This window comes from Oryctolagus cuniculus, chromosome 17 (assembly GCF_051225735.1).
Source record: "Oryctolagus cuniculus isolate XC-2025 breed Fujian yellow rabbit chromosome 17, ASM5122573v1, whole genome shotgun sequence".
NCBI lineage: Eukaryota > Metazoa > Chordata > Mammalia > Lagomorpha > Leporidae > Oryctolagus > Oryctolagus cuniculus.
The window spans coordinates 38,992,332-39,014,232 of NC_142883.1; the positions used below are offsets into that span (position 1 = coordinate 38,992,332).

The 21,901-nt window shown below is 45.7% G+C and overlaps 2 protein-coding genes, 1 long non-coding RNA gene and 1 other non-coding gene across 19 annotated transcripts in view; 1 reads left to right on the forward strand and 3 right to left on the reverse strand.

The window, feature by feature from the left end:
* The window catches only part of AP2B1 (adaptor related protein complex 2 subunit beta 1), a 153,451-nt gene extending 147,057 nt beyond the window's left edge, over nt 1-6,394 (reverse strand). For 4 of the 14 annotated variants that reach the window (XM_002719241.6, XM_008271129.5, XM_070061060.2 and 1 more), the window contains exon 1: nt 6,257-6,394. The gene's annotated coding sequence lies outside the window, so the exon portion shown is untranslated. The other 10 variants (XM_089317387.1, XM_089317385.1, XM_070061057.2 and 7 more) reach the window with 6 other exon arrangements.
* Nucleotides 6,395-6,420: 26 nt separating this feature from the next.
* PEX12 (peroxisomal biogenesis factor 12) lies at nt 6,421-16,451 on the forward strand. 2 transcript variants are annotated; one of them, XM_089317388.1, is made up of 4 exons: nt 6,421-6,776; nt 11,269-11,618; nt 13,629-14,182; nt 15,221-16,451. In XM_089317388.1, the coding sequence occupies exons 2-4, from the start codon at nt 11,583-11,585 to the stop codon at nt 15,618-15,620; spliced, it is 990 nt and encodes a 329-aa protein (XP_089173514.1). In that variant the 5' UTR covers nt 6,421-6,776; nt 11,269-11,582; the 3' UTR covers nt 15,621-16,451. The 2 variants fall into 2 exon arrangements, with proteins under 2 accessions (XP_089173514.1, XP_002719284.2); XM_002719238.5 differs by lacking the exons at nt 6,421-6,776; nt 11,269-11,618 and adding an exon at nt 12,573-13,305.
* A 1,361-nt stretch (nt 16,452-17,812) lies between these two features.
* Nucleotides 17,813-21,901, reverse strand: LOC103351520 (uncharacterized). Of its 2 annotated transcripts, XR_016223830.1 has the most exons (3): nt 21,624-21,879; nt 19,817-19,936; nt 17,813-17,930 (listed from the first exon to the last, which is right to left on the reverse strand). It is a non-coding gene; the product is annotated as an uncharacterized LOC103351520 (long non-coding RNA). The 2 variants fall into 2 exon arrangements; XR_016223829.1 differs by lacking the exon at nt 19,817-19,936 and having other exon boundaries at nt 21,624-21,901.
* On the reverse strand, nt 18,060-18,156 carry LOC127484525 (Z30 small nucleolar RNA). The gene has a single exon (XR_007911586.1). It is a non-coding gene; the product is annotated as a Z30 small nucleolar RNA (small nucleolar RNA).

Sequence of the window (21,901 nt, forward strand, 5' to 3'; positions counted from 1 at the left end):
TGCAAACTCTACCTGCCAATTATATAAATTTTTTTTTTAAAAAAAAGGTTTACTTTGACAGAAAAAACTTTTGAAATCTATGCATAGTTTTTTTATCAAACATATTTCTCATGAATATTTTAAGACCCCTTGTATGCACGCATTTCAGAATTTTTTGCACTAAAATAAACTTATCTTTTAATTCCATTTTCCATATCATTTTTGAAGTACCCTTGTAAAACAACAACAGCAGACTGGGTATATTCTCCCAAAATAATGAGGCAATGCTTTCTGACTTGAGTAACTCTAGGACCCTGTCCAATCTGCTTGAGTTCTTTAACTATATTAAAAAAAAAAAAATTAAAGATTTATTTATTTGAAACACAGAGTTACAGAGACAGAGAAAGGGAGAGTCAGAAAGGGACAGATCTGCTAGGGCCAGTGCGGTGGCACAGCAGGTGAAGCCACCACCTGCGGCTATAGCATCCCATATGGGTACCGGTTCAAGACCCTGATGCTCTACTTCTTTTTTTTTTTTTTTTTTTTTTTTTTTTTTTTTTTTTTTTGACAGGCAGAGTGGACAGTGAGAGAGAGAGACAGAGAGAAAGGTCTTCCTTTGCCGTTGGTTCACCCTCCAATGGCCGCCGCGGCCAGCGCGCTGCGGCCGGCACACCGCGCTGATCCGATGGCAGGAGCCAGGAGCCAGGTGCTTTTCCTGGTCTCCCATGGGGTGCAGGGCCCAAGCACCTGGGCCATCCTCCACTGCACTCCCTGGCCACAGCAGAGGGCTGGCCTGGAAGAGGGGCAACCGGGACAGAATCCGGCGCCCCGACCGGGACTAGAACCCGGTGTGCCGGCGCCGCTAGGCGGAGGATTAGCCTAGTGAGCCGCGGCGCCGGCCGATGCTCTACTTCTGATCCAGCTCCCTGCTAATGTGCCTGAGAAAGCAGCAGAGGATGGCCCAAGTCCTTGGGTCTCTGCACGCACGTCGGAGACTCAGAAAAAGCTCGTGCCTCCTGGCTTCGGACCAGCTCTCCTCCGGTTGTTGTGGCATTCTGGGGAGTGAACCAGCAGATAGAAGATCTCTCAACCTCTCTCTGTTTCGCCCTCTCTCTCTCACTCTGCCTTTCTCATAAAAAAGTAAATAAATCTTTTTAAAATAATAATATTCCTTCTGCACTCAAAAATGACTATCTTCTCCAAGGAGCATCATTAACAATACTCACTGCAATTTCAAGACAAGGCATCCCAGTACCTGTTCATTACTATCAAGTCAATACAACATGAGTGATGATATATTTGGCAGTTTAGCAAAACACATTTGGCAAACAATACTAAATACAGATCTGGGACAAATGACCTATGCACTAAACAAATCAATATAATTAAAGAAAAAAGGGAAAAAAGTCAAATAAACCTAAAATAATGAAACAAGCCTGATCCAAATCTGATCCCTAAAATGTGCTATTTGTAAAATCTAACAGAAATTACACTCATTTGCTATCTTTCCAACAGCTACTTCCTATTTATTGTCATGATCCTAACAGTTCTTTTAATCAAACTAGAATTTCAGGGGTGGTGCTATGATGCAGCAGGTTAAAATCTTGGCCTACAGCGCTGGCATCCCACATGGGTGCCAGTTCAAGTACAAGCTGCTCCACTTCTGATCCAGATCCCTGCTAATGTGGCTAGGAAAGCAGTGGGAGATGACCCAACTGTTTGTGCCCCTGAACCCACAAGGGAGACCAGGAAAAAGCTCCTGGCTTCTGGCTTCGGATCAGTCCAGCTCCAGTCATTGTAGCCATTTGGGGAGTGAATCAGCAGATGGAAGACCTCTCTCTCTGTCTCTAACTCTCTCTGAACTCTGTCTTTCAAATAAATTAAATAAATCTTTAAAAAAAAAAAAAAGAATTTCACTGAATTACCTTGTTAAAAAAAAAGAGTAACCCAGAACTATCAAATATCATTATACATAAATTTGTTTTAATATTTGTCATAATTAAAGATCAAACTGTACGCCGGCGCCGCGGCTCACTAGGCTAATCCTCCACTTTGCGGCACCGGCACACCAGGTTCTAGTCCCGGTTGCTCCTCTTCCAGGTTAGCTCTCTGCTGTGGCCAGGGAGTGCAGTGAAGGATGGCCCAAGTCCTTGGGCCCTGCACCCCATGGGAGACCAGGAGAAGTACCTGGCTCCTGCCATTGGATCAGAGCGGTGCGCCGGCCGCAGCGCGCTGGCCACGGCGGCCATTGGAGGGTGAACCAACGGCAAAGGAAGACCTTTCTCTCTGTCTCTCTCTCTCTCTCTCTCACTGTCCACTCTGCCTGTCAAAAAAAAAAAAAAAAATCAAACTGTTACACAGGCTTGCCTTACTCAATGTTTTTGTAATTCCTTTCTAGCAAAAATTCAAAGAATGCTATCATCATTTAATATATTCACAATATAAACTAAATGTGGAATCAGCCAAAGAAGAAATCCTTCACACAAACCCTTGAGGACATCTCAAGGTATTATCTATGAATTTACACTTATAAACAGAAAAATCAATAAGAGAAAAATACAGGAGTCTGACAAGGGGGCTATACATAGCGCAAGTCCAGTATGCTCTGCCTAGGTTACTATTATGCCATTCTAAGTCCAGTGGGATCATTAAAACTTAAAACCTGCTTAAAATTTAAAAACAAAATTTGCCTGGAAATTTCCATATAATTTCTTCAAAAAATACACAAAAGTGTTGTTTTCTAAAACTCTCATACATATACACACAATTAAATTCTTAACAGGAACTTTCACCACTTTTTGTTTTAAATATTTACTTATTTATTTGAAAGGAAGAGTTACAGAAAGGCAAAGGCAAAGGCAGAGAGAGAGAGAGGTCTTCTATCCGCTGGTTCACTCCCCAAATGGCTGCAACAGCTGGAGCTGAGCTGATCCAAAGCCAGGAGCCAGGAGCTTCCTCTAGCACTTGGGCCATCTTCTACTGCTTTCCCAGGCCAAAGCAGAGAGCTGGATTGGAAGTGGAGCAGCCCGGTCTCAAATTAGCATCCATATGGGACGCCGGCACTGCAGGCACTGGCTTTACCTACTATGCCACAGTGCCGGCCCCTTTCACCACATTCTTAAGTCATTCCTTTATTAGTAGCACATACATTTCATGATTTCCTCTAAGAAATTTTAATGTGAAGGGATAGATTTCTCTCCTGTTCGTTGTGAGCATTAAACATTTAACTACAGAACAATGTACCTACCATCAAAATCCAAGAACCTTTAGAGAAGAGAAGTCCAAGTACCTTTAGAAGTTCTTAACACAGATCCTAAATTAAGAATCCCTGCTCTAAAGAGAAAGGAGAAACATACCACTTAACTGACACCTTAAGTAGTAATGAAATACTCTCTTATCCACATTGGTACAGATACCTTGTACCTTGGTCCCTGCCTTAAACCAAAGGAAATTCCAAGAAAAATGAAAACAGAGGCCGGCTCTGTAGCATAACAGGTAAAGCTGCTGCCTGCAGTGCCTGCATCCCATATGGGCACTGATTCCAATCTCGGCTGCTTCACTTCTGATCCAGCTCCCTGCTAATGTGCCTGGAAAGGCAGCGAAGGATGGCTCAAATCCTTGGGCCCCTGCACCCATGCAGGAGACTCAGATGAAGCTCCTGGCTCCTGGCTTCAGCCTGGCCCAGCCCTGGCTGTTGTGTCCATTTGAGGAGTGAACAAGCAGATCGAAGATCTCACTCTCTGTCTCTCTCCTTCTCCCTCTGTAATTCTGACTTTAAAATAAATTAATTAATTTTAAAAAAGAAATAAAAATGAAAACAGTCTCAACAAAAACAAATGGGAAGAGGTGGTCGTTGCACCATTCTGTGAATGTACCAAAAGTGCCACTGTTCACTATAAAATGATTAATTTTATGTTATGCAAATTTCACCTTAAAAAAGTTGTGTTTTAGATGAGATATAGTTAATCATTTGATAAACATGGACATAGCCAAGATTCTCTAAAATTCAGGATGGTGAAAACTGAAGTCTGCATTGGACATCACAGAAAAGTAGACAAGATGGAGTTCAAGAAACAAAAAAAAACAAGCAAGTATTTGCTGATGTGCCTTAAAAAGTCAAATTCCTGCCACAAAAACAAAACTATTTCTCTGGAGAGCTCCAGAAATAAGCAAAGCCATGATGGAATTTAAGCCCACATCATCTTTCTACCAGATTAAATCAGACAAATCACTGGACATTCTGAAGACTTAGGGTCGGCCCAGGGGCACTGTTGAACAACAAAGCTCCAGGGTCAGAGCGCATAATCACTCTCACTTGGCCCAGTCCAGAGAGGGATGTCCCTGCATTTCGGGGAGGGCCTCCCGCACAGGATGATGTATCTAGATTTAACACAGCCTAGTTTCTGCCAGATACAGGTTGTGAAAGTCCCTCTTCTATTCCTCCCTCCTCCCCTCAGTTCCCCAAAAGGCAAAGACTGACGTAAGATTAATAGCTTGGGTAAAATAAGGGCAGAAAAAAATTAATAGGATCTTAATTTTAAACGGCTCTCTGGGAAATGGTGGCCAAATTAGAGCTGATGAACTCACTAAGCCCTTCTTTTCACATAAATTTGAGATTCACACATTTAAGGTTCAAAGTGAAAAACTGGCCCAAATTAACAGAATTATAAAGCAGAAAGGTCATTCCAATAATCTTTTTTTTTTAATAAAAATAACGGGAGAGGTGCTGTTTCCATTTCTAATTAAATATTCAACAACAGTGAAAAGACTACAGTATCTTTAAGTATCATTTGGCTCATAAGAAATTATCAGACCCGGAAAAGCCAAAATCACCTGTGATTTCTATTTAAATACAAGAAACTGCAAAGTTAATACAGTAATACACAGAAAGAAAGCTCAAAGTTTGACCTCCAATTCTTAACTGAAATATCATAAGCCCGGAAAATGTAAGCCTGGGAGGAAGGGAAGAAGGAATGGAGAACCTGTCCTTGGTTCAAACCAGCACCTAAGACACACTACTTCACAATATGGGCCTTTTTAGGGGAAGACAAACAAGGATGAGAGACCTGAACGTCCCGGACTCAAAGAGAACGAGTGAGCTTTACATCCATTTTGCCACTCAACGTGGGCAAGGCTGTTGGCAGAACACAGGCGCCTGTCTGCTCCCCTGGGGACTTCCAACTGCTAAGCTACCTGCGAAGGCTTCTCACCGCCCCACCAGGCTTAGTCATCCTTACAACGTGTTACCTGCACCTCCTTCACCTGCTGCCTTCTATTATTACTGTGTGAGTGCACCCCGAGGCTACGCTGCGGACCTACACGGGGCGGGAACTAACCGTTCCTCATTAAGACCACCTTCCTTCTTAGTCATTCTGCCTTTCCGAGCGTATTTCTTTACTTTTGCTTTTAAACCACAATACTATGTGGTAACGGAGTTTGACAGTTTAAAAAAAAAAGCATATTTTCTGAAAGGTCAAAGTTTTACGAAACATCCACACTTCATAATGAAGCGGCCGAGCGAGCACAGGAACAGCCTGGCCTCCCCTGCTATGAAAACAACCCAGCAGCTTAAAATCTTTGGATTCAGAGAGTATGAAAATAACAGGAAGTTCCAATTTCTGAACTTCTGCCTTCGTCTGCAGCCTTCCCCAAGCCAGACTGTTCCTGCTAAATCCAGAAAAGAAAAAAAAAAAAATCCGAGCAGAGAATGTACCGCTTCCCCTCTCACATCGGGCCGATTCCGGAGGTTTCCCTAAAAGTGTCAGGAATGGCTCTTCTGCTTCCAGGTGGGAGGCCTCCATTACGAGATAAGGGAGAGGTGTCCCCAGCCTCAAGTTACGGAGACGCGCGAGGTGTGTCCATTAACGGGCAAAGCTTCGGGGGAATCCCTCTTGCCTTTCGCTCGCTGGACACGTCCCAGCCTCTCAATGCACGTCGGCGAAGGGGGAAGAAGGAAGGTTCTCCCCTCGGCCTCCGGCCACACCCCTGGCCTCTGGCCCGTGCGAACCCCGACTTGGAAACAGACCTCCCCCACGCACCTTGAGCTGCCACCCCCGAGGATTCCCTCAGCCCACCACAGCCACCGCGGCGGAGACCTCTCCTCCAAGCCTTTTCCTCACAACGGTCACACCCGACGGCTGCCTCCACCCTCAACGGTCACGCTCCTAAGATTTCCTCGCCTCCGCTCGCCTTCGACTCAGCCTGTGGATCTCCTCCCTCTCCCCCACCCCAATCAATTAAGGAACACACACCCCAGAGTCAGCTGCCTTGAACTCACCGGAGGCAAGGGCGGGGGTGGCGGGAGCAGCCAGAGAGCACAGCCCGGGTGGTGTTGTAATGGTTTCCTGCCCGTCACGATTCTTTCTCTAGGTCTAAGCCACTGCGCAAAACCCACTTTGCCAGCGACAAAGATGGTGGGCCGGAAACCCTGACGTCAGAGAACCTCGCCGCGTGACGTCGTCGGAGTGCGCGGGAGAACCAGAAAGGCGGCGACCCGTTACCTTGGAGACGAAAAAGCGTCCTGCCCTCCCCTCCCCCACCCAGCCTTGGTTCAGGCAAGGCTTGGAGACCTGGGCCTCAGAGGATGGTTAATGGCTATTCCAAGGGATATATTAAACAAGCTGAAATTCGCTGGAATTGTTTCCTCGCAAGGAATTGAAGTATCCTGTTCCCTTCTATTAAAAAAAAATTAAAACATCGGCTAATTTCCCTGGCAGGCGGTCCAGCAGAAAACAACAGTGATCCAGCCCAGAACTCATAGGCAGTGATGCGAGGAAAAGAGGTTGAGGCGGCATCATGTGAGTTCGTGAGTTCAATTCCCTGCCCCGGTGCGACTGGGAAAGTAGTTTAATAACCTTAGTCTTCTTGTCTTGTGAAGCTTAAATGAGATAAAGAAGCACTATGCTGAGAATGTAGTAGACCTACTAACACAAAAGTAAGGCGCTTTCGGGAACTACGCCCTAGATTCTAAGATCTAAAACTGGAGGAAAAAGTTGACGAGGGCGCAGGAAACTGTCAGCGAACCAGGCTCTCCCTAAGGTTTATGTGAGGGTGTGAGGGAGAAGAGAGAGGGTTGGGGTTTTTTCTTCCAAATTTTTGCCCATCAATTCTGGGAGTATCAAAATAAAATATTTTGAAGTTTCATTCTGCAGGAAGTAATTTGAAGTATATAAAGACTTCATATAACACTTATGTATTATTATGCTGTTATTAACATAGGAGAAGTTGGAAATTAAACATTTGTGATAAATTAGAGAACTGTATAATGTTGTCGAAGAATATTTTATAATGCAAGAAAATCTTGATAAAACGGTTAAGCTTAAAAAGTACACAAAACAATACCTGCGACATGACTGCATATGCAAAAAGGCTGGAAAAATAGGGGCTGGCACTATGGCGCAGCAGATTAAAACCCCAGGCTGCAGTGCTGGCATCCCATATGGGCGTCAGCTAAAGTCCTGGCTGCTCCACTTCCCATCCAACTCCCTGCTAGCGTACCTGGGAAGGCAGCAGAGGATGACCCCTGCACCCACGTGGGAGACCAGGAAGAAGCTCCGGGCTCCTGGCTTCGGATTGGTTCAGCTCTGGCCATTGTGGCCATTTGGGGAATGAACCAGAGATGGAAGACCTCTGTCTTTCAAATAAATAAATTTCCTTAAAAAAAAAAAAAAAGGAGGGGCTAGAAAAATGTTCAACAGAATGTTAAAACTGATTATTGCTGGATGAGCAGAGTTTTTGTTAAAGATTTATTATTTGAAATGCAGAGTTACAAAGAGGCAGAGAGAGTGAGAGAGAAAGAAAGAGAGAGATCTTCCATCCGCTGGTTCACTCCCCAGTTGGCCCCAACGGTCAGAGCTACGTCAATCAGAAGCCAGGAGCCAGAAGCTTCTTCCCACTCTCCCACATGAGTGCAGGGGCCCAAGTATTTGGGCCATCTTCTGCTGCTTTTCCAGGCCATAGGAGAGAGCTGGAGGATCAGAGTTTTAATTTCCTCCTAATATTTTTCTATGCTTTTCAAATGTTCTGCAGTGAACGTGTATTTAATTCTAACACTGAAAATGCTTGGTAAATCATATTTTTGAAAAATCCTTAATGATAAAGAAAAATGCTTTGCAATATTAAGGAAAAAATAAAATATAAAACTCCAAATTGAGAGAAATATAAGTATGTACAACTATAACAGTGGTTCTATCTGCTTGGTGGTTTACAAAGTTATTTTCTTTATATTTCCTTGGATTTCCCACATCTTTCTGTAAGAAGTGTATGTGTCTTAAGAAAGTATGAATAAGTGCTGTTTTCAAAATTCACCATCATTCCAAAAGCTTTTCAGATCTCATCTTTCTCCACTTTTTGGTGAAAGTATTGGTTGATCTCCCCCTTTTGTGACTGTTTACCTCCTGGGTACTTCTACCCATCTCTGTCTTCTCCCACTCCACTATTAATTCAACAAATATTTATGGAAGGCTACTTTGGTCAGGAACTGTACAAGAGATCCAACTCTATTTAAATAAAGCAGGCTCACCAGGGAGATCAGCTACAGGATGGTGGTGGCTTAAATATCAATCTAGGGAATATTCATTGAGCATTTGTTACCTATCAGCTGTTCTAAGGACTTCAGTGTATGTTTAAATCCTCACAACTTGATAACCAGGTAGTTATTACTGCCCCTGTTTTACAGAGATCCAGGAAGGTTGCATGGCAGAATTAAGATTTGAACCCAGGAAGTCTGACACTAGGAATATAATGTCCATTCTGGGTTTGGTCAAGGATTGAATTGTGGCTCTAGTCACTGAAAATAGATGCCGCAGGTTTGAGGAATGATAGGGAAGTGATGAGTTCGGGTGAAGATGTCTGAGTGGTAAAAAACTGAGGAATAATCCAAGAGGTAGAAGGAAAAGCAGGAGGCTATGATGTTGTAGGATGTTTTCAGGGTTTCATGAAAGTAGAATATAAACCAATCTGTTCACTCTTGTATCCCTGAGGCCTAGCCTCCCCCAGAAATGTATGTTAGTATATGTGGAATAAATATATTTAGGAATAAGTGGTCAACAATATCAGTTGCTATAATGAGAAGGAAGGGCTGAAAAGTGACCACAGTATTCAACAACACTGTGTTAGAAATTATTGCTGTGATCACTAGAGCTGGGAAAACATAAGCCATGCTGTAGAAGTTTGATGATGAATTGGAGATGAGGAATAAAGAGTTATGGATAATGCCTAAGAAAGCATGAATGAAGAGGGAAGATATATAGGAAGGTATCTGAGAGGGTAGCGTGGCAATGGCAGCCCATATCAGAGTGCTAGTTTGAGTCCTAGCTGCCCAACTTCAGATCCTGCTTCCTGCTAATGCACCTACAAAGGAAGCTTAAGATGACCCAAGTGCTTGGGCCCTCGCCACTCACGTGAAAGACCCAGACGGTGTTCCTGGCTGTTGGCTCCAGCCCAGCCTGGCCCAGTCCTAGCTGTTGTTTTAGCCATCTGGGAAGTGAACCAGTGGATGGGAGATTCTCTCTCTCCCTCTCACTCTGTTGCTCTGCCTTTCAAATAAATATATATTTTTAAAATGGGTGGCATTTGAGGGAGAGAATGGCAATGATATTTTGTAGTTCTACAGTCATACATTTTCACACTAACCCTTTAGCAATACCATGGGTTTAACTATTTTAAGACTGATTTTATTTTCTTTGAAAGGCAGAGTTGGAGAGAGGAACAGATGGAGAGAGAGAGAGAGAGAGAGAGAGAGAGAGAGAGAGAATTCCAGCCCAGCCACTGATTCAACTTCCCAAAAGGCTGCAATGGTCCAGGCTGGGCCAGACCAAAGCCAGGATCCAAGAACTTCTTCCTGGTCTCCCATATGGGTGCAGGGGCCTAAGCACTTGGTCCATCTTCTGCTGCTTTCCCACACACAATTAGCAGCTTCTGGATCAGAAGTGGAGCAGCTAAGAATTGAACTGGTACCCATATGGGATGCCAGGAGGCAGCATTACTCCTCTGCCACAACACCAGCCCTTAACTATCTTTTGTACTCATATAACTAACTGTATCCTTGATCTATCCCCAAACTTCATCACTCAATTATTAACCACACCAACTGTTAATTCTATATTTACGACCTACTAAAATTAAACAAATCATAAGTGGGTGGAGAATGTTAGAAAAAATTGGTTCCAGGTATAACTCTCAGCAGAAAGAGGTGGATTTCATAAAGATGTCACCAGAAAAAAAAAATGTTTAAAATTGAGGGGCCCAGCACTGAACATAATGGTTGGCACACAGAAGGTCCTCGATAGATACTGAATAGGTGGATGAGTGTGCACAGATAAGGTCTAAAATTAGCATCTAAGCCCTCTAAAACTACCTGAATCTACTTCTCAGCACACCTCTACTAGTCCTATTGCTTTATGTTTTAAGAAAACAAATTTCCTCTCTATACTCACTCTCTGCTACTCCCTTACCCTGGGAAGGCCTTCACCACTGCTGTGAATTACCCGAGATGTACTCATCCTGTGAGGCCTAACGTAGCCACTGAACTTTTTAAGTGAACATGTTATGACATGGAGTCCAGGAGATACTGGGTCACGTCATTGTATTTACCTGCCAGGGAGAAGCTGAGGTCAGAAACACTGTTCTTCCCATTGCTTGGTTACATAGGACAATATATTTGCCTTCTGTTCAACAGATTTAGAACTGCCTTATTTTTCCCAGTTGGTAGATATTTCTTCTCCAAACTCATGCCAAATTAATATATCTCACGGCTCTTGCTGCCTTTTAACCTGAGGGCAGTCACTTTTTGAGCATCTTATCTCCTTTACACTACAGAGAATAGGATCCTTCATGAGGTTTGTTGACTAATACTGGACATATTCCTTTAAATGCCTCTTCTCATGTAATAACGTGTTTACTTTTGGGGTAGCCTCCACTATGAATAAACATGCCTTGCCCTCCTCTGGGTGAGTGTGGCTGTAGAAAGAAAACGTGAATCTAGATACTGGTTCACTGGAATTTGAGTGATGAGCACAATGACAAACAAAAATTGGCTGAACAGCATTCGTGAGAACATGAGAGACAGGTCTCATCCTCCACGGTTGAATGACACAGCTCTGGTAATTCCTGCTAAAGAAAAAGGACGCTACAGATCCTCTTCTGTCAGGGATGGCCTTTCTTATTTCCTGAGCTACTTCATAAACTCCTAAAAAAAACTTTGTATTTAAATTAGCCTTTTTGTTACTATATGTAGCTAATTTCCTTTTTTTTTTTTTTTTTTTTTTTTTTTTTTTTTTTTTTTGACAGGCAGAGTAGACAGTGAGAGAGAGAGAGGAGGAAGGTCTTCCTCTTCCGTTGGTTCACCCCCAAGGCCGCCACACCACGCTGATCCGAAGCCAGGAGCCAGGTGCTTCTCCTAGTCTCCCATGGGGTACAGGGCCCAAGTACTTGGGCCATCCTCCACTGCACTCCCTGGCCACAGCAGAGAGCTGAACCTTAAGAGGAGCAACGGGGACAGAACCGGCGCCCCGACCGGGACTAGAACCCAGTGTGCCGGCGCCACAGGCAGAGGATTAGCCTATTGAGCCGTGGCACCGGCCTAATTCCCCACTTTTTAATTGATGCTATTCCTCTTTTGTATTTTTCCTGTTTGTTTGGTAAGTCTGTATATAATATAAATCATGATCCCATGTGTGTCTTTGACAGGTATTTTGGTAGAGTAAAAAGATACATGTTAAAACTACCATTAAGAGCAATGTGCATGAATTATTTCTCGCCTATTGAAACAAACTAAACGCAAACTCTGTATTTCAGAGTTCTCATGCAAACCAGTTTATCTTTATGCCGTGAGGTCCTTAGCGCAGTGAATAATACCTTTTATTTCTAGCTATTTAGCCCAGGGGTGGGGAAGAGGCTACACCTGAGGGGGGTGGGGCGGAGGAAAAAAAAAAACATTAAAAAAATTAACGAAACTCCAGTACATCTGGAGAAAAAAAAAAACTCCAACACACCTGTACCAGCGACTCAAACGATGCAAACTTGAATGGGCTTTGTAGTTTGCAGTCGTGAGGCAGACCCGAGCTGGGTATACAGACGGAAACCCAGGCAGGTCTGTCAGCCCCGTTCGCGTCCGCGGCCAGGGTACGCTTGAATCTAACGGACACCTGGAAGCCAGTTAAGCTGCCAGCCCGCGTACAAAGCCACCGTGCCGGGCTCTGACGAACAGGCCCTTCGTCGTCCTGGTAATTTTTCTTTATAATCGCTACCGACCACGTAAGATTCCTTCTCCCGCTCTGTGGCCCCACGCCCTTAACCACCTCCGCCCAGGCGAGAGCGGAAAGCGCCGGCGCTTCTCCTGCCCCTCTCCCTGCGCCAACACCCAGCTCAGCAGCAGGTTCCGGCTCCGGGCGTGGCGCCAACCGCCTCGTCAGAAAGGCTCCAGAGAGTTCAGAGCGACGGTTTTCCACCGAAGCTACGCTGCCGACCCTGCAAGGAAGTGCAACACAGTCGACAAGTCGGCGCCCAGAAGAGTCAGCGGGCGCCTCCTTTAAAGCCAGCGAGGCGGCGGCGGAAGTGCGGCGGGGTCATAGAGTCCCCAACTTCCGGTGTCAGGGCCTCTTGCGGGCCTAGAGCGCCTCTCTTCCGCTGGGTCCCGGAGGTTTCCATTTCCGGGTGCGGCTCTGTCATAAAGCGGAGACCTCTCCTCAAGCGTGGTGTCGGGGGCTCCTCCGTGCCCGCGGTCAGCGCGCAAGGACGGCCGTGGGCGACGGTGCTTCCCAGCCCGCAGCTGGAGCCGGCCGTCGCGTCCCCGGCCCGCGTTGGCTCTCCTGATCCTTCCCAGCCAGCGAGATTTTGAGCCACCGCGATTGAGGGTCCCGGGTTCGCAGCTCCAGGACCCCGCTCGTGGACAGCGCTCCTTCGCCCGTAGCTGTCCCTCCAAATCATGTTCTGCCTTGTGGGGTGCAGCATTTGACAAGTCACCTTCTCCCCACATACCCCTTTCCACAAACCAGGTCCGAGTTAACGTCTTTCCTGACCTCAGTTTCAGACCCCTCTCCTCTGCCCCCTCTCTTCACCTCTGGGTCTATTTTCTCCAGTTCAATTTTGCCTGTAAAACTGGAGTTTGGAGTAATTACGCAGAAAGATTACCTTTAAGACTGAGCATTTGATACAAAAAGAAAAAATTTTCATGCTAACGAGAGAGTTGGTGGGGAAACCATGGCTGAGCACGGGGCGCACATCACAACTGCTTCTGTGGCCGATGACCAACCTTCCATCTTTGAGGTGGTAGCACAGGACAGTTTAATGACAGCAGTGAGACCTGCGCTTCAGCACGTGGTCAAGGTAAGGTATTCTCGGAAGGTTCTTAGGACCAGTGGGTAGAAACCAACCCAGTGAGTTGTGTTTATTTGGTAGCCTCGGGTTTGAAATAACCAATTTGCATAGAATTCATATCCTATGTCTTAGACGTTACTGAGTCACTGTTCTAGGTGAAGCTCTGTACTGAATACCTGAATACTTAGCACTTCAGGGAGGTTAGGGTGGGACCCAAATGACTTGTTTAAGCTGAAAGTGTGTAGAATTCAGAGGGGAAAAGATAATTTTAAATAAAAAGCTCAGTAGTGTGGGATGGAATTAATTTCACCTGTCCATTTACTTTGACTCAGGTTCTTGCAGAATCAAACCCTGCCTACTATGGCTTCTTGTGGCGATGGTTTGATGAGATCTTTACTCTGCTGGATCTTCTGCTTCAGCAGCACTATCTATCTAAAACCAGTGCCTCCTTTTCTGAAAACTTTTATGGCTTAAAGAGGATTGTCATGCGAGACACACACGCAGTTCAGCGGCTGGCCAGTGCTGGTCTCCCCAGGCAGCAGCTGTGGAAATCGGTCATGTTCCTGGTTCTTCTTCCATACCTGAAAGTGAAGCTGGAGAAGCTGGTTTCTAGCCTGCGAGAAGAGGATGAATATTCCATCCATCCCCCTTCTTCTCACTGGAAACGGTTTTACAGAGCCTTCCTGGCAGCCTATCCATTCGTTAACATGGCATGGGAGGGCTGGTTTCTCGTACAGCAGCTTCGCTACATCCTAGGGAAAGCTCAGCATCACTCGCCGCTGCTGCAGCTGGCTGGCGTTCGGCTAGGTCGACTGACGGTTCAGGATATTCAAGCTCTGGAGCACAAACTGGCTGAAGCCAGCAAGATCCAGCAACCGGCAAAGAGGTAAGGCCTTAACATTTCAAGAAAAGCTTTGATTAATAAATTCTAAGATTCCCAGTTTCAGGAAATTTACCACCCTGTCTCCTTTGAGTTATTTGAGAGAATCATAGAAAAGTTATTTGTCCTTAAAACAAGGACCAACATCCTGGTCACCTTTATCATACAAGGTCCATTTCTGTTAGCTCAATCCTCATCACAAACCAATGAGGTTGAGGAAACTAATCCATAACAGCTGACTACCTTGCCAATGCCACATAGCTGGAAGGTTGCAGAGCTGAGATTCAGGTGAGGGCAGTACAGGTTTTGTTTTTTTTTTTTGTTTTTTGTTTGTTTTTTGTTTTTTGTTTTTTCTTGACAGGCAGAGTGGACAGTGAGAGAGACAGAGAGAAAGGTCTTCCTTTGCCGTTGGTTCACCCTCCAGTGGCCGCCTATCCGCACCGCGCCTATCCGAAGGCAGGAGCCAGGTACTTCTCCTGGTCTCCCATGGGGTGCAGGGCCCAAGCACTTGGGCCATCCTCCACTGCACTCCCTGGCCACAGCAGAGAGCTGGCCTGGAAGAGGGGAAACCGGGACAGAATCCGGCGCCCCGACCGGGACTAGAACCCAGTGTGCCAGCGCCGCAAGGCGGAGGATTAGCCTAGTGAGCCGCGGCGCTGGCCGGCAGTACAGTTCTAACAGCTGTGTTCTTTGATGCTGTGTCACTTCTAGCTACTGTGTATTCTACATGTTTAAAGGTACACATTGCTCAGTGCTGCTGAGCTCATGTGTTAGTTGTTTCTTTTTCTGGTTGCATTATCTTCCATAGAAAAATTCTCCACTTAATTTCTTCCTCAAAACAAAACCCTGACCCTTTGTCATTAAAAACAAAGCTTAAATTCTGTACCCCTCAAACATTAAGATCAGAAAGGGATTGCTTAGGATGGATCCTTAAGGAAGTGCCAATCTCACACCTATTCAAATGCCAAACCTGTGATCACTGCATTTGTTGGTCACTCAGTGATTATGCCTAAAGTCTCTTTGCCTCTGTTCTTCTCCCAACAGCATCAGTGAGCAGATTAAGTCCACTCTAAAGAAAGCTGTGGGGGGCGTGGCCATATCCCTCTCCACTGGCCTTTCTGTGGGCGTATTTTTCCTGCAGTTCCTGGACTGGTGGTACTCATCGGAAAATCAAGAAACCATCAAATCACTGACTGCCCTGCCTACTCCACCACCCCCTGTACACCTAGACTACAACTCTGATTCCCCTCTGTTACCTAAATTGAAGACAGTGTGCCCACTGTGTCGTAAAACCCGAGTGAATGATACCGTTCTTGCCACATCTGGCTATGTGTTTTGTTACCGCTGTGTGTTTAACTATGTGAGGAGTCACCAAGCCTGTCCCATCACAGGCTATCCTACCGAAGTACAACATCTGATCAAACTGTACTCCCCTGAGAACTGAAGGGACTGAGCACCTTCCTTCCTAGGGGCTGCACTGCAAGGCCCCAGGGCTGGTTTTCAGAATGGCACATAGCACATTCTTCTCAGCCTCAACTGATAACTATGAACTTCAAACAACTGTAAGAATCTCTTTTTAAAAGGACAGACCCATTTGATCCTAACTGTTTAGTCTACTCTCTAGACCCCTACTTACAAATGACCAAGCTGGTTTAAGTAGGAGACTTGAGATTGGCAGGGGATATAAGGATAACTAGGGGAAGGTTTTTCTATCCTTTTCTAAATTAAGAGCAATAGAAGTTCTCAGGAAAAAACTCAGGTTAGACTTCATGAAGTGGGTGGTAAAAGAAAGCATTTATCTGCCTCCTGAAGTGGTGGTTTTACCAAACAATGTGAAATGTGCACCTGCTCTTCACAGAAACACTCAGAGCACTACAGAACAATGCTCCTGCTGTACACTGTGACCCAGTGACGTTTGGGACAGTTTATCAGATTTTTAAGATTCTTTTCTGAGCCATACATGTCTTTTATTGGGAAACCGGTTAAAACAGAGATTGTTTACATAAACATAGTCTGAAGATGTCAGTGTGAAAGCAAAGCTAATAAAAACATATGAAGTAAAATACTTAACTGTGTAAAGAAAGGATCTTTTAATAAGCTTTTTCTGCTTGCTATTAAGAGTTTGCTAAACTGGCATGAATTATTCTGGCTATTACTAAAACATTTAAATCAATTTTAAGAATGTTTCTAACAAAGAACTGTTCCATGTTAGCAGGATAATGTGTAAACTTAAAAGATTACTTGAGGTATTTACAATAAATTTTCATTCATACTACTGTGGCTTTTTGAGGTATTTGTGTATTGATTCAAATTTTTGCTTTTCGCTAATCCAGTAATTGGGACAGAAGGTAAGCACTGGATGCTGCAGTTGCCACACCACTTAGGATACCTTCATCCTCAGAGTGCCTGGTTTGAGTCCCAGCTCCTCCACTTCTGCTCCAGCTTCCTGCTGATATGCACCCAGGGTGGTAGCAGAGAACGACTCTGTTGGGTCCCTGCTACCCTCATGGGAGACCCAGATTGAGTTCTAGGCTCTGTGTTTCTCCTTGGCCCAAGGCAAGCTATTGTGGGCATTTGCTGAGTGAATCAGTAGTCAGAGGATCTCTTTGTCTTAATCTTTCATATAAGTAAAAAACTTTATTCCAATACTCAAAATTAAGCCTTATTATCAGAAACGCTTAAATTCCTTATATAAAAAATATGTCACTGCATTGGCAGGTTGCAGTAAACATGGGTTAAAAAAAAAAAAAAAAAAAAACACGGGCCAGCACTGCAGCTCAATAAGCTAATCCTCCGCCTGAGGCGCTGGCACACTGGGTTCTAGTCCCGGTCGGGGCGCCAGATTCTGTCCTGGTTGCCCCTCTTCCAGGCCAGCTCTCTGCTGTGGCCAGGGAGTGCAGTGGAGGATGGCCCAAGTGCTTGGGCCCTGCACCGCAAGGGAGACCAGGAGAAGCACCTGGCTCCCAGCTTCGGATCAGTGCGGTGCGCCAGCCGTGGCGGCCATTGGAGGGTGAACCAGCGGTAAAAAGGAAGACCTTTCTCTCTGTCTCTCTCTCACTGTCCACTCTGCCTGTCAAAAAAAAAAAAAAAAAAAAAAAAAAAAAAAAAAAAAAACCAATAGGACAATGAAAATAATTTGTCTTTGCCAAGACAGTTTTTTTAATTAATTTCAGCAATTCTGAAGACATTTTCTGATAGCACAAAGAATATAAAGCTAAATTTTGTAATGGGATATCCTACAGATTTTAAATATTAAAGCCTTTATCTACTGTAAGAGCATAATGGATTTTAAGCTTCTTGTACGGGTTTTTTTGTTAAAGATTTATTTGAAAGAGAGACAGGGAGTGTCCATCTATGGGTTCACTCTCCAAATGGCGCCAACAGCCAGGGTGGGGCCAAGCTGAAGCCAGGAGCCAGAAGCCAGATCCACGTCTCCCATGTGGGTGGCAGAGGACCAAGCACTCAAGCCATCTTCTTTTTCCAGGCCATTAGCAGGGAGTTGGATAGGAAGTGGAGCAGCCGGGACAGGAACCAGCGCCCACATAGGATGCTGGCATCTCAGGCAGCAGCTTAACCCACTGTGCCACAGAACAAAGGCCCAAACTTGAAAGGTTTATACCAAAACAAACACCAGAGTTAATTTAGCAATACATTTTTAATACAACAGTAAGTCAATAGAGAAACTGAACCAGATTCAGGATTGAAATGATGTAGTTCTCCACGAAGATTTTAGAGCCAGACTTCTCACCACAGCCTAAGGAAGGAAGAAAACATGAAAGTATCAGTAATTCAAAGGAGTGTCACAGAAACACTTTTACCATGTAATAAAACCAGTATCCAAATAGGTTAGAATACATCTGTGTGGAAATACCACAACCAGAATCAGCTCAGAGAGAAGATTAAGGGATCATACCCTGGTCAAAGCCAACTTTGAAACAGTGGCAATACCAGGTCAGACTATACTTCACTCATCATTGCGTTCGGTTCTTTGTTACCAAGCAACAGTCCAACTCACTATTTTCACATCTAAGAAAAATTCAGGGGCCGGCGCCGCGGCTTAGTAGGTTAATCCTCCACCTAGCGGCGGCGGCACACCGGGTTCTAGTCCCGGTCAGGGCACCGGATTCTGTCCCAGTTGCCCCTCTTCCAGGCCAGCTCTCTACTGTGGCCCGGAAGTGCAGTGGAGGATGGCCCAAGTGCTTGGGCCCTGCACCCCATGGGAGACCAGGGGAAGCACCTGGCTCCTGCCATCAGATCAGCACGGTGCGCCGGCCGCAGTGCGCCAGGGGCGGCGGCCATTGGAGGGTGAACCAACGGCAAAGGAAGACCTTTCTCTCTGTCTCTCTCTCTCTCACTGTCCACTCTGCCTGTCAAAAAAAAAAAAAAAAAAAAAAGAAAGAAAAATTCAGGCTTGCTTACAGAAAAAGGGGGAAGGGGGGGGCCTCTCCTTTTTTTTTTTTTTTTTTATTTGTTTATTCGAAAGAGTTAGAGAGGCAGAGAGAGAGTCTCCCACCACTGGTTCACTCCCCAAATGGTTGCAAAAGCCAGGGCTGGGCCAATCCGAAGCCAGGAATTTCTTCCAGGTCTCCGATGTGAATGCAGGGGTCCAAGCACCTGGGCCATGTTGTACTACTTTCCCAGGCCATGGCAGAGAGCTGGACAGAAGTAGAGCAGCCCGGACTCCAACCGGCACCCATATGGGATGCTGGTGCTGCAGGCAGTGACTTTACCTGCTCCACCACAACATCAGCCCCCACAGGTTTTCAATAAATCTATTATCTTCTATGCTTTGCTTTAAGCAACCCCACTAAATAAAAATGCAAACATGAACCAGTTTAAGTATTTTGTTTTTGAAGCACAAAAGATTAAGAAGCAGCTACTGGGGCCACCACCTGCACTTCCGATGCAGCTCTCTGCTACGGCCTGGGAAAGCAGAAGATGGCCCAAATGCTTGGGCTCTTGCACCCACATGAGAGACCTGGAAGAAGCTCGTGGCTTCAGATCGGCCCAGCTCTGGCCATTGTGGCCATTTAGGGAGTGAGCCAGAGGATGGAAGATCTCTGCCTCTGCCTCTCAAACAAACAAACACATCTTTTAAAAAAAAAAAAAAAAAGAGAGAGAGAGAGCAGTTACTGTTCAAAAACTTTGTTATGAGCCATGCATGATAAAATCTCAGGAATGTCTGTAAAGGGAATTTTAGCTTAGTTCTAATGCAGAGGACTTAGACAAGTTTTTCTACTAAATTCCTCTATGAAGTCCAGGTCACTTAGTATACAATTCAACTTGGAATTCTGCTGCCAACAAAGATTTAAGAAAAGTCATGACATTTTTACATGGGACCCAGAGAGGCTATGATTTGCCACAGGTCCTTAGGAAATCAACAGCAGAGCTGGAAAGAACTGAGGCCGACTAGCAGATTTACATTTTACCACCAGTTAAATAAAAGGCTTGAGTTCAGGTTCTCCAGGCTCCTACCCTTAGATTTACTGATAGGAGGGAGGGAGGCTATGAGCAAGATAAAGGAAGCACGGAAAAGCCTGGGCAATTCTGAACCTGGAAAAGAAAGCTGACTGCATTTATTCCAAATGACATCTTCTAGTTGTTTACTATTGCTGACATGAAAGAGCGCCCTGCCCATACCTTCATCGTGATCCTGAATCTCAATAAGTGACAACTCTGGGGCCTCCACACACTTACAAGGGCCAAAAGACTGATAATCCTCTGACAGCTGGTGGTGTGGGTTCACTCAGCAGCTGAGCTCTATAAAGAGATGGAAACTATAAAGTGCCTACTATCTATGCGTGCCCATTTATTTAGCTCATCATTCTCTACAGGTGAAACTGGCCGACAGAGCCTAAATAACTGCCAACAGTCTTGAAACTCTGGATGACAGCCAAGCTCTGAACCAGTGAGTGCCTGGCTTTAAAGCCCACCATGTTTCCTCAATCAGACAATAATGCCACCTCAATAGGTCTCTTGCCTCCAGGTTCTCTCCAATCCAATGTACTACGAATATTGCACAAACTAACTCTAAAATTTGGAGGTGTGCTTACATCATTACAAGCATTCAATTGCTCTCTATGGTGTGGGAAATAACTGATTTTGTTTAGCATTCGAGATGTTTCAAAACTGACCTAATGGCCCTAACATATACTTTGGTCTAACCAAGCCAAACTAGTCCTTAGTCCTCACCTGCTCTATTTGACCTTGTGTCCTGCACCTAGAAAATCCTTCCTCCCTTTCCTGTACTTCAGTCCGACCTCTCCACTCTGTGAGCCTCCCCAAATGTCACCTTTTGTCTGAAGCCTTGTTCCAGCAAGCCACCATCTTTCCTCTGATGCTGGAAGCACATTTTTATCGATTTTGTGGTATGTATTTCACTTTTGTATTTTTTTAACCTAAATACGAATCCGAACAAGAAATTTTTAAAGAACTTTAAAAGCCTAACCTCTACTTACTTAACTGCTTCATCTTAAGCCCCTGGGCAACCCTGGCCATGCTCTCTAGCCATGTCCGTTCCTGGTCCTCTGCTCTGCCTGGAATGCCTTCCCTCAGCTCTTTCAACGGGGAGAACGCCTGGTCGCAGATTTAAACTTTACTCAAATGTTACCTTCTCTATTAAGTGACCCTACCTCCCTCAGCCATACCCTTTTCTGACTCCCAAGGCTCTTTCTACACTACAGCAAGCGTCACACGCGGAACTACTTCCACCGTCCCCCATCACAGCGAGCGAGTTCCTAAAAAACCAGGACTGGGCCGGCGCCGCGGCTCACTAGGCTAATCCTCCGCCTAGCGGCGCCGGCACACCGGGTTCTAGTCCCGGTCGGGGCGCCGGATTCTGTCCCGGTTGCCCCTCTTCCAGGCCAGCCCTCTGCTGTGGCCAGGGAGTGCAGTGGAGGATGGCCCAGGTGCTTGGGCCCTGCACCCCATGGGAGACCAGGAAAAGCACCTGGCTCCTGGCTCCTGCCATCGGATCAGCGCGGTGCGCCGGCCGCAGCGCGCCGGCCGCGGCGGCCATTGGAGGGTGAACCAACGGCAAAGGAAGACCTTTCTCTCTGTCTCTCTCTCTCACTGTCCACTCTGCCTGTCCAAAAAAAAAAAAAAAAAAAAAAAAAAAAAAAAAAAACCAGGACTGTTCTACTGGCCTTAGCAGCCAACGCACTCAGAATGGTGAATGGTGCCCGGTACACGGATGAGTTCCTAAATGAGCGACCCTCCCTACTAAGCCCCCAGCTCCTGGATTAGAAAAGGATCCGCACAATTTATAAAGTCGACTTACCTCTAACACTTCACGCGGCTAAGGACCACACCGCTAGCATCTCCAAGCCCTCCTCCCCACAGCCTCTACCCCACGGTGCTCTGCACACATTCCCCGCGCAGGACAACAAATGCCTAGATACAGTGGACCCTTAAATAAAATAAAAATAAAAATAAGGCCCAACCCTACCAATTTCAGCAAAGACTGAAGGCGTCCTTGCGGCGAGTAAGGCCGGAGCCAGGGCTCAAACTAAACACCTCGGCAGAGACCCACAGCCCGCTCTGCTACTTCCTAAAATTCCTATGCGCCAGAACCTCTCACTAGGCCTGGCCCGGCAGCAGAGAATGGATGATAATAGCCCAGGTCTCGAGCCAGGGGCTTTACTCCGGTCCACACTACCGTGCCGCGTCTCCTCCCCTCCGCCTCGCTGCCTGGCCAGCATCCCATAGTCCAGCGCGGCACTTGCC